Source organism: Equus quagga, chromosome 7 (assembly GCF_021613505.1).
Source record: "Equus quagga isolate Etosha38 chromosome 7, UCLA_HA_Equagga_1.0, whole genome shotgun sequence".
Lineage (NCBI taxonomy): Eukaryota > Metazoa > Chordata > Mammalia > Perissodactyla > Equidae > Equus > Equus quagga.
This window is the reverse complement of record NC_060273.1, coordinates 115,982,579-115,994,858: the sequence shown is the minus strand read 5'-3', so window position 1 is coordinate 115,994,858 and position 12,280 is coordinate 115,982,579. Positions and strand designations below refer to the sequence as shown.

The 12,280-nt window shown below is 36.9% G+C and overlaps 1 protein-coding gene across 5 annotated transcripts in view; it reads right to left on the bottom strand.

Annotated features, from left to right (window-relative positions):
- Nucleotides 1-12,280, bottom strand: part of KIAA0825 (KIAA0825 ortholog) — a 372,960-nt gene that overhangs the window by 29,670 nt on the left and 331,010 nt on the right. The window contains exon 21 of one of the 5 annotated variants that reach the window (XM_046668257.1): nucleotides 6,196-6,305. The exons of the other annotated variants lie outside the window; for them this stretch is intronic. Coding sequence (XP_046524213.1) covers nucleotides 6,278-6,305 — 28 coding nt within the window. The 3' untranslated portion in view covers nucleotides 6,196-6,277. Of the gene's footprint in view, nucleotides 1-6,195; nucleotides 6,306-12,280 lie in introns of those variants that run through there. 5 annotated transcript variants of the gene reach the window in all.

Genomic DNA, 12,280 nt, shown 5'->3' with positions numbered 1-12,280 from the left:
TGTCTGTCCTTTTAATTTTAGTAGGTATTAGCATCTCACTATTATTGTAATTTACATTTCCCTGATAACTAGTGATGTTGAATATCTTTACCTGTGTTTATTGGCCATTTGTATATCATCTTTTGTGAAATGTCTATTTAAATCTTCCCCCATTTTAAAAACTGAGTTGTCTTTTTCTTATTGAGTTGTAAGAGTTCTTTTTATACTGAGTTCAAGCTTTTTGTCAGAAATGTTCTGTGAAAATTTCCTTACAGCCTTGACATGTCTTTTTGTTTTCTTAACTATGTCTTTTGGAAGAACAAATGTTTTTAATCTTGATGAGAGTCCATTTTAAATTTATTTCTTCTTTTACAGTTTGTGCTTTTTCCTATTTAAGAAAGGTTTGTCTAACCTAGTGTCAGAGACTTTCTCGCCTATGTTTTCTTCAGAAGCTTGGTAGTTTAGGTTCTCATCTTTAAGCCTAAGATTCATTTTGAGTTAATCTTTGTAGAAGATATGAGGTAAGGATCAACAGTAATATTTTTCCTCATACAGATATCCAGTTATTCTAGTACCATTTATTGAAAAGACTATTTTTTCTCCTTTGAATTATCTTGGTATCCTTCTCAAAAATAAGTTTCCCATTGAAGTATGGATTAATCTCTGGACTCCCTATTATGATCCATTTTCATATATGCCGATTCTTATGCCAATTTTGCACCATCTTAGTTTGTAGCTTTATAGTAATTCTTGTTCAAATCAGGTGGTATAACTCCTTCACCTTTGTGCTCCTTTTTCAAAATAGTTTTGGCTATTCTGGGTCCTTTACATTTTGATATAAATTTTAAGTCACATTATCAATTTCTTCAAAGAATCTTGTTTGGATTTTGATTGGGATTCCATGGAATTTATAGATCAATTTGGGGAGGATTGTCATCTTAAAAATGCTGAATCTTACATCCATGAATATAGGATATCTTCTCATTTATTTAGTTCGTTTTCACTTTCCCTTTGTAATGTTTTATAGTTTTAACAGTTCAGGTCTTGCACATCTCTTGTTAAATTTACTCCTGAGTATTTTTTATGCTATTTTAAATGGAGGTTTAAAAAAATGTTTATTGTCACTTATTTGTTGCTAGTATATAGACATTCCAGTTTTTGTTTTGGCCTTGTATCCTGAAATCTTCCTAAATTTATTCATTAGATTTTATAGCTATTTTGTGGATTCCTTAGGGTTTTCTACATATATAATCATGTCATCTGCAAATAAGGATAACTTTCCTTCTCCCTTACCCATTTACATGTCTTTTATGCACTAGCTAGGATCTTCAGTAAATGTTAAATAAAAGACATCTTTGCCTTGTTCCTGATCTTTGACTATGATGTTAGCTATAGGTTTTTCATAGGGACTCAATCAAATTGAGTAGGTTTGCTTTTATTCCTAGTTTGCTGAGAGTTTTTGTCATGAAATGCTTTTTTCAAATGTTTTTCTACACTATTGTAGTAACCATATGGTTTTTCTCTTATACTCTTGATATGTCAAGCTGCACTGATTGATTTTCAAGCACATGTAAATAATTTGACCTAAACTGGAGAGTGAAGGATAGAACATAAGAAGGATATAATATAATAATATCATTAAAAATGGAAAATAAAAACATATGTCCTAATATTACTTATTTAATATGCTTTTTTTTAAATTGGCAGAAAAATATCCTATGTTATTTATTTGATTTAGTACAGGTAGGAATGGGACCTACTCAAAGGGGAGAAAGTATCTAATGTTTCCTTTGTTAATTAAACATTTTTTAATGTTTATTGAAAACACTAATTTCTAGTTGTTTTGACAGTACATTAAAAAGTTGACAACTCAATATTACACTTTGCTGTTTAAAAACTTTAAAGTCATTTCCTTAAAATCACATTTTTTTCCTATAGAAAAAGAGCCTGTCTTCAGAAAACTTGTTTGTTCCCAATTATATAGAAAAACTGAATCCTCAGCTAAAAGTTTTAGCAGTGATTCAGTCTCCTTTATAATAAAAACAAAAATATTTCTGTGATTAAATTAAACTGTAGTATTGGGCTACTGCCTGATGCTTTTGATTCCATGAAAGTTTAATTTCATTCTAGAGAGAAAGCATTTGAGTGATTAGGGGCAGGACTAAGCACCATGTCCACAAAAACTGAACATAAAATGAAACAATTCATCATGCAAAAAATAGCCTCCATAAAAATACAGTTTCCTGAAAGGTAAATTATAAAAGTATTCATTTACCCAATCATTGTAAATACCATAATTATACAGGCTGCTCATCAAAAGACTTTTAAGACTCATTAAAATCATAAAACAATTCTAATTAAATCCATATTTAAATTAAGTTTCTATAACCAACCTACATGGTACTTTAAATCAAACAAAAAAAAGTTGTATAAAAGATCCAATTAATTGTAAGTTTTTGTAAGAATTAAAGCCTAATTACTCTATGATTAAGTTTCCCCAAAATGTAATCATCAATGGCTCTATTCAGAAGAATTAGCCTTCTGTACCCCAGATGCCAGCGGAGTGCTGCAGCCCGTCTTTGACACCAGCAAACCTATTCATCTGAAATCAGCATGACTGTGGAAACTTTACCTCCACCCCCACTGGGGATCTAAGTGGCGAGACCAAACAAAGCTGCATATTTTATACAGATAAATGTCTCCCTATCTGCAGAAGTCCATATCTGATTAAATGGATTCGTGTTCATTGGCGAATTAAAAAAATCCATCGTCAGAGCAGGTTTTGGAAACAATGGTCATTTCAAAGATTCCCAAGTCGATGGGAAAAGATGCACAAGAAAAGAATAAGATTTGCAGCTTAGAGAGAAAGAGAACTAGGCCTTCTAAGGGGACAGCACTAAAGCATTTCCTTCTAACTCTATGCAACTCTTCTTTCTTACTTAGCTACTTGAAATGTTTTTCATTTTTATTAGCCCAACTTCCCACGGGAAAGAAAATAAAAAAGCTCTGTGACATCGCTGCCTCTTGTGTGTTCTCCCAAACTAATTAACCCTATGAAGTTATTAGGGCAGCATCGTTTTTTCTATGACATCACACAAGGTGAAGGTCACTTCTGTAATATTCTTGGCTTCATTCATGTGGTGCATACCCCACAAAATATAATTTATTGTAATTTCCCCAGTGCCCTGATAGCCAAGTGATTAGTTATTATGGTACATAGAAAGTTCAGATGTACCACATGTGATTTATAGCTTCTATTTCTGATAATCTAATTTTCTTTTATGGTAAAAAGAAATTTACTATTTATGTTTTATAGATTGTTATTTTGAGAAAATGACTAAAGTATCTTCATGTGGACACTTGCTGGTTGCAAGGCATCTGGAAGCAGAAGCATCCAAATGGTTGGGATATGAGGGCAGTTCTTTATCCAGTTGACAAGAACTTTTCCTGAACTACCCTTGCCTGTGCCAGTGGCAGAATGCTTGTCTGGTGACAGGTTAAATTAGGCCCGAGCTACCTGCTATCCAGCTCACAGATATCAGTGTAAGAAATGGTGGTTCTGGGCAGATGGAGCAGGGTTCAGGTTCCAGCTAAGCAAGATTTCCTTCCTCTCGGGTACACTGTCCCTGACTTGAAAAGCCCCCAACTCTTTGCCATGAAAATCTGTTCCCAGACCTTTCAGATGTGGATCCTGCATGTCTCTGCTTTTAGAGAAGGGACCTTTCAGAGCTATGACCCTTAAATTCCTCAGGGTTCCTTCTCCCTCTCCTCTACACTATATTATCTTCATTTTTATCATGCTTAAGTTATGTTATATGAAGGTTCAGGTGATTATATTAAAAATGGCCTCTAGTCTAAGAGGAGCTCCTGCCTAGTTGATTTGAGGGGTTCATCTGAAGGGTGAGGTCAGCACACACAGTCACCACAGAAAAGGGTAGGTCTCTGAGAGGAAATCTGAGCAGGCTTGGCTCAGGTGAGAGAAAGGGTGCTCCTCTCATCCTGCTCCTGACTGTGAAGAGGTAAGGACATAAGCTGTGTCTGCCTGGTGCCTGCCAGGGCACAGAGGAGGCCTCTCTTTGCCCATATCAGGTGTAAAATGGGACAGCACCTCTGATCTCTGGTGATCAGAATGCCACATGGGTAAGCCACCGACCTAATAATAAGGGTGTTAATTATTAAGGATTTACTAAACACCTTATGTGTATTGACTCTTTCAATTTTCCCAGTTATGAAGTAGTATTATATCCACATTATATAGCTGAAACTGAGGCCTAGAGAGGTTAAATAATTTGTCCAAAGAGACAGAGCTAGTAAATGGCTAGAAGTTATGCATACTGCTCTTTCAATTCTTTGTATTCTGTACTTATTTAATAGCAAATACTTATATCAAACTTAAAAAGTGCCAGGCTCTCATCTAAGAGCTATACACGCATTAAATCTACTTGGTTCTCACAACAGCCTTATGAAATATGTACTGTTCCCATTTTTCAGACTAGAAAACCAAGGCACTGAGAGATGGAGTAACTTGTAAAGTTATGAAGGTACTAGATGAGAGAGCCTGGATTTGAACCAAGGGGGTCTAGTTCTGGAGAGTCCATGCTCTGTACCCCCTCCAGCTTATTTTCTTCTGTTGTCTCCTACTACTTTGTGAAGTCTCCTCTTAAAGATTTACCCTGTCCCAATTGTTCCAACGGGATGTAAAAAGAGATTGTTTCAGATCAAAGCACTAAAAAACGTGTTATTTGGGTCTAGGAAGAGGTTTGGAGGCAGGAGAGAGGGAGGAACAGAAAGGTGATCAGCTGGACAAGCGAACCGAAGGGAAAGGCAGAACCAATGGGGCAGAACAGCTGGTCACCGTCCCTCCCCAGACAAAGGTCCTCCTTCCAGGGCTCACTTTGCACATCCTGGTTTCACTCTTCTAATGGAGGGAGCAGCTGCTCATAGACCATCTCCTCTCCCTGCCCTGCCTGGGCTTCCTTCCAGCTACCCCTCTTACTGTAGACCATTCTTTTCTTGGCTTCCACTCCACTGTCCTAGCTAGCACTGTCTGACCACCATCTGTGGGTTTATTTTTGATTGAGCTTCTTCAGCTTTCTACCCTATAACTGGAGAGTATCCTCTACAAATTCAGTCTTTGGTCTGCGCTCACCCCCTCTCTCTCACTGAGTGCTCACTGGTTTAATTATCACCATGAGGCTGCAACCTCCAAACCTGTAGCCTCTTCAGAATAGAGCCCTGACCCCATCTCCAGCTATGCGAGGTATATTCTCACTCAGACATCTTGTTTCCTCAAGTCCTAGAGATCCAAAATGAAGTGAGTTGTCTGTCTCCAAACCAGTCCCCCGCCATCCTCTCCAGCCCCTGTCAGGCCCCAGCTGGATAACCTGGAGCTGATCGGCATAACCTCCTCCTGTCTTGCTGTTACTCACTCAAGCCTCTGTTCCTGCTCTTACTTCACCTAGCAAGATTTCATCTTCTCACTCCCTGCTATAGACTGAATGTTTGCATTCCCCCAAAATTCATGTGTTGAAAACTAATCCCCAATGTAATGGTATTTGGAGGTGGGAACTTTGGAAGGCGGTCAGGTCTTAAGGGTAGAGCTCTCACGAATGGGATTAGAGCCCGTGTCAAAGAGACTGCAGAGAACTCCCTTTGTCCCTATCATTATGTGAGGACACAGAGGGAAGACAGCTGTCTATGAACCGGGAAGCAGGTTCTCACCAGACACCAAATCTGCTGGTGCCATGTCTTGGACTTCTCAGTCTCCAGAACTGTGAGAAATAAACGTATGTTGTTTATTAGCCACCCAGTTTATGCGGTTTTGTGATAGCAGCCTGAATGGACTAAGAAAGACACTCTCTTCATCCTCTGCATATTTCTAGACACTTATTAAATTTCTACAAAATCTTCTCTGATTACTTTAGCGCTCAGTGACTCTCAACTCCTTCACATTTAATGTCTATACCACAAAATGTAATATTTAATCAATCTGCCTTGAATTTTTTTGCCATGTATTCATCCGAGTCCTCAGCTAATCTTAGCTGAGTATACACTATATGTCAGGCACTGGGGTACCGTCCACACATCATTCCACCAAATCCTCATGCTAACTCTGTGAGGTCTCATTATGTCCTACCGATTAGAGATAAAAACGCTGAGATTAAGAGAGATGAAATGACTTACTAAAAGTCACAGGGCAAAACGACAAAGGTAAAATTCATACCCACTTCTGTCTGAGGACAAATCAATAATCTTCCCACTCTGTGTTGATTGAGTCCAATTTCTTTAAACTAATTTTCTAAATTCTTGAGTTTGATTTCTTTTCCCTAGGAAAGAATTTGGGTTATAATCTGGAGCATATGTATAACTATTACCTTAAATCCTATTCCAAACAAGACAAGGCATAAATAAATGAATATATAAATGTAGCATCAATGAGTTCGATTAAAAAATCCAGTAAATTCTAACATGGATTTGAACTGGTTATTTCATATTATCAATACAGAACACCAAAGATATTACCAAAATTTTTAAAAATTCATTTTATCCAACTTGAAATATTTGAGAATCAATAATAAAGGCACATATATGCTATAGTCACATGTAATACATAGTTATATAAAATTAATATTTAAAAGTCTGATTATTATTTACAGAACCTCAGACACATTTAGCTACCAGTCATAGCAATCAATTCCTAGCTCTTTTCCTCAAGCCTTGTCTTCAACAAGATGCAGCTGCATTAGCACCTCACAGTTTGACTGATGGATAAATTAAATGGCGACAGTGGAAGATGCTCTTGGAAGTGTGCCCACAGCCCCTCAGAGCCCCTCTGTGCCCTGCAGCCTGACCACCCATGGCCAGCACCTGCATCTTTGGAGGAGGGCTGCTTTCAGTCTGCTGGAATCTACTCTGCGAGTGTGCAACAGTCCAAATAAAACAGAACAAGAACTTGAACTCGTGACACTGACCTGTGAACTGGATGAAGTTACACTTCCCATTCTACTGTTATCCACAAAGAAAAAAGATTCCTAGACCAGTACAACTATTACCTCCTACTCCTATTCCTTGTCTTTCCGCTCCTTTTATAGAAACTCCTCTTCTCCTTGACTTGTTCTCCCCTGCTACATCCCCGCTTGTAGAGCACACTTCCAACACTCCTCAGAGCTGCTTTTCCCCACAAATGTAGAATTTGAACATCTATATCAGGACCTTAAGTGATCAATTTCTTCAGATTTTTAGAGATAGTTCTTTTTATTAAACTGTAGCAGCATCTGCATAAAAAGTACTTTGCGGAAGCGTCATATGTAAAACCTAAGAAGTGGAGCTGCTTTGGTTGAAGTGGAGACAGCAGGTGCTTGAGGTTCTGAAGACGACCCATAGAATCCTAGGCCAGTACAAGGACAGGAAGCAGCAACCATCAGGGAAGGTTCTTTTCTTTGATAAAATGCAGTGGGGCCTCAGCGCCCACAGCCTTGTTCTTAGCATTCCAGGAGTGGGCTAGCATCCACATAGCTGCTCAACACTGAAAAGCTACTGTTTGTTGCATATACTGCAACTAAAATGTGAACATAAGGATTATAGAAATGGGGAGAGACGGAGAGGAAGAGGAGAAACATCACAAGGGTAGTGTGTGAAGGATTAGATGTCCTGGCCTGATAGACTACATTTGAGGTACATGAACACCGGCAGAGAGAGCACACATCTGTGTACTGTCTACATGTGCTGGGCTTAAGAAATGAACAGGACTGAGTTTAAGAGACAAACTAGGCCAGCAATGAGACTTAGGTGGTGACCTCTGCCAATGTCAGGAATCTGGCTAGGGACAGGAGGAAGAGATTATTAAGATCTGCAGTGCTTTTTGCTTCCAGTTGCAGAGGCTGCTGCACAGGAAACACACCAAAGCAGATGCCAAGGATGGGGAGAGAAGTGCGGGTTCCCAAATAGACTTGTCAATATGGCAGGAGCTGGTGCCATTTTAGCTATGCCTGTTGTACCCAGTCACCGAGGCCAATCTGGGAAAGAGCCTCATCACTGTCAATTAAATTATGATTTCACCCAAAGCACTGCTGCAAATTTCACTGTAGCTTTTCCTTGTGAACTCAGTAAAATTAACCAACATGGAACAATGTTCCACCTAACTTGACTAGCCACAAGTGGTCCTGGGTATGGTAACTCCTGACTAACAGGGTCTATTACTGTTGATTGCTCTGTCTCAGAGCCGTTTGTTCTGAGATGGTGGTCTTCAATTCAGAGCACCATGGGTGGCATTTTAGTATCATTCCTAAGATACTGGTGCCACTGTTTTCTTAGAACTGTTCCCATATCTGTCCTCAGGTGAACAAAGGCCCAATTTTAATGATGGCATCCATGTGTACACACAGAGAGACATGTAAAGGGTTCATTATTCCTAATGGAAGTATAGAATCTTAGAGAAATAAAGTATTACTCGCCGTTTTCGTGATCAACACTCGCAATAGAGTGCATAAATGCTTCAGCTTACAGAAATAGCTAGACCTTCCTGAACCCTCCCAGTGATTAATTAGAGAGCCTGTCTTACAGACTTTTCTCTCAGGTGTAGTAACCTTGTAGCCCTTACCATTAAGAACTAATAAATAAATGCTTGGTTAAGCACAAACAGGGTGATAGGCAGTGGAAGAGTGATGATGTTGGTTTTTATGCAATATGCTCACTCTGTCATTTTACCTTGGAGGACAAAATAATATACAAAACTAAAAGTTGCAAAAGCAACTACAGTGAACAACTGGTTATTATCCACTTAAAAAGTGTTAATAGTCCTCCGTGTGAATGATCATCTTTGTGATATCACAATTAATATTAATAAATAAACATTCATGATTTTAAGAAAGCATTTCCAATTCTGCAATTAAACTGAAGACATATATTGGGTAAAGACATCCAGAGGATGATCAGATGTTTAAATCTACTCTAAAAATAAAGAGGTAAACTAGATCACAAGCAAGTATTCATGATCAAATGGAAGCCTGCCTATTTACCAGATACTTTTCTGATTTGTGCAAATACTGTAAATTACCCATCATATTAATTACAGTCCCTCATCTTCTTCCTATATATTTTATGCTAATAAACCTAGGTAAGTGCTAATTCCTTCCATCATCCTACCTTTTTAAATAAACTTTAAGAAATAACATGTCAAACCGAGAGCTTTGACAATCATGAAACGATATCATAACCTTTAGAATTTTAGCTTCTATCATGAAAATGATAACAAAAAGTAAAGTTCACCCCATTGCAACTATGCAATCAGAATCCCACAAACATGACAGTATATTCAGGAAAAAAAGATCAATCAAACTGGCTAGCTATAAACAAAATATTTGGATAACTAGCTAAATCTGTGAACAACTTAAATGATTCATCTTAAAAGGTTTTTTAGAGCAGTAACAAATTATTTTACAAAACATAGGCCATAGTATGTGAGTCAAATCATTCACTTTCATTATTGGAGCAATGTCGGTTATGCAAATATGACAAATTTGTACTTCTTTGATAATTGCCAATTCCATCAAGGATTTCCTTTTTAAACCAAAATAGTGACTTGAGACATATACTAAAATATATTCTTAAGATATAATAAAAAGTTTGGATCGATACTTTTCTCTTTCAAGCCCACATTAAAATAGCTCCCAAAGATGTTGCCTTATACCTTGAATAATTCCCAAATAAAAAATTACTGATTTACTTGCATAAGAGAGCATGAACAGGGAATAAGAGAGCTAACTAACAATATCACAGTTTGATTTTTTGCAAATCCTTTTTCTGTTACACAAAGTTAGCATCACACTTACACTCAAACAAATGCAAAAAAATAAAGATCATCAAGTTAATTTGTAAGCTCTTTATGGAAAAATAACTTTGTTTGGCTTCCTTTGTAATTCCTCTGAAGATTGATATTGTGCCACTGTGAGCATCCTACATATGCTGAGCAAATGGGTTTTACCTTTTATTTATTTATCTTTTTGGGGGGAAGAAATGAAAAGGAAGAATATACTAAAGACAAGATCAGAAAGATGCTCCAGTTTTCTAGGTATTTAATTCATATTCATTTTTGTGGCTATTCAGAACTGTTCATTCATAAAACTATTTATACGTTCACATCTACAGAGGGCAGTTAATAGTCACTCAGAATCCCACCATCCAGAAATAATCCAGTATTTGGTGCATGTCTTTCCAAACATCTATGTTCATGCAAAGACAAAGAGATGGAAATGTTTTAAAAAATGGGATAATTCTATAAATGCTGGCTTTAATAAAAAAATAAATCAAAGAAAAAAATGAAGTGTAAGAAAAATTGTTACACTTCAGAAAAATGTTTCTTCACTTTGTTAGAATTCCTTAAAAATTCCTTTAAATTTTAAAGAAAAAATTTTAAGTAAAAACATACTATGAAAGAACTATACATGGCTGAATTCAGTACTTAAAACAACATCACTTGAGAGCCAACTATAAAAGATGGGCTAATACATCAACAGTTGCGCCCACCACTTCCTTTTCTCCACCTGTCAACAGATCATATGTGTGTGTGCACATGCATGTATCTGATTTTTACACTCTGAAGATTTATAGCATTCAGCCATATAATAAGATTTCCATGATTGTTTATTCTCAGATACTTTTATGTAGTATTTTATTTTGACTCCTCTCTTGCTAATAATAATTATCACGGATGCTATAGTCCATAAATTCTTACCTGCTTAAGAATGTTGTCTTTACATTTGAAAGATAACTTGTCTGAGAATGAAATTTTTGCATCCTATTTTTTTGCCCTTGGAAACTTACAGCCATGGCCCCACTGTTCTCTGTCATTAAGTGTTGCTTTGAAGAAGTTTAAGATACACCTCATTTTCCCCCTTTTACATGACTAACTCTCTCAGCTAAGAGCCCATATATAACTTTATCATTAAACATCAGAAATTGTATTAGCATGTTTTGGTGTTGGTTATCTTGTATTAAGTTTTTCTCAGATCAAATCTTTCTTTCTTCTGTGAAGTTTTCTTGTATATTAGATCTTTTTTTGTCCTGCTATTTTCTTCAGAAACAGTACTTTTTTGATTGTTGGGTCTCTTATGCTTGTCTACACAGCTATCATCTTCTCTATAATAATTTTTATATTGTTCTTTTTTCCTATTTTGGTTTGTGAGATTTATTCTCCATGTTTTTAATTCTCAATTTGGACCCTCACGACTTTGTTTTCAGGAGTATATATTCTAATTTTTATGGCCTTCAAAGGGGCTTTCATGTCTGTAATGATTTCTAGTTTCTCCTTCATTTTTGTCCCGAGTTTTCCAGCTCAGTCTTCATCTTCAGTTATTTCATTGTATCACTTTCTAAAACTCTCTTTGGATTGATGGTTTTCAAGTGGTCATTTGTCTGATATTTATTTGAGACTCTGGAGAACTATTTTTTTGAACACTTTCTGTGTTTCTCTGTGCCATTCCTCTTTTGATGTATATTCTTCATCAGTCTTTTGATTACGTTCCCTTTTTTCCCAGGTTTTATGCCTAGGCCATAGTTGGTTTCTTCCTGCTCATAGGGCAGGCAAGACACCTTCTGAAGGACAGGTTGGTTTTTGTTTATTTGTGCTCTGTGGCTTCTTCAAAGAAGCCTCCCTGAAATATACACACTCTTATTATCTTCATCAAGAGTTCTTTGAATTCTTGTGTCACGAGTATCATGAGGTCAATGTTAAGAACCTTTCATCCAATGCTCTGATATTTCTCACGTATCAGAAGTTTCCCGAAACTCGAAACTTGTCTCACGGGCTGGCTGATTCTCATCTCTTTCCCTTTCTCAGTGCTTATCTATCAGACCCCTTCAGGCTCCTCTACAAAGTCTCATCAGTGTTCGGCAACCACGTGTGGACTCACCTTTCACTCCTTCTGTCCCCGAGTGACATGTGATGCTTGTGAAAACAGTTTTAGAGGATCATTTACCTCTGGAACCGAGGAATTAGCATCAAATTGACTCTATTTTAGAAAATACCACATTGCTGTTCTTTTTTGGTTGGAGAAGTGGAGGACATATTTCAAAGGCAGTATCCTTTTTAGTTATTTATTTTGAAATTATTTTATGTTTTTATATCAGGGATTATTGTGTTTCTTTTACTCTCCAATTCAGAAATTGAGTCAGCAATGTTCTTTTCTCCTAATTAGGTTTTAGTTATATCTAGGGGCTCCCTAGGTGCCCATGGCCAAGAACTCTAATATAAATAAAACTGCAATATCATTCTCTGTTCTATTATAATTATCAGCTGAGTTGA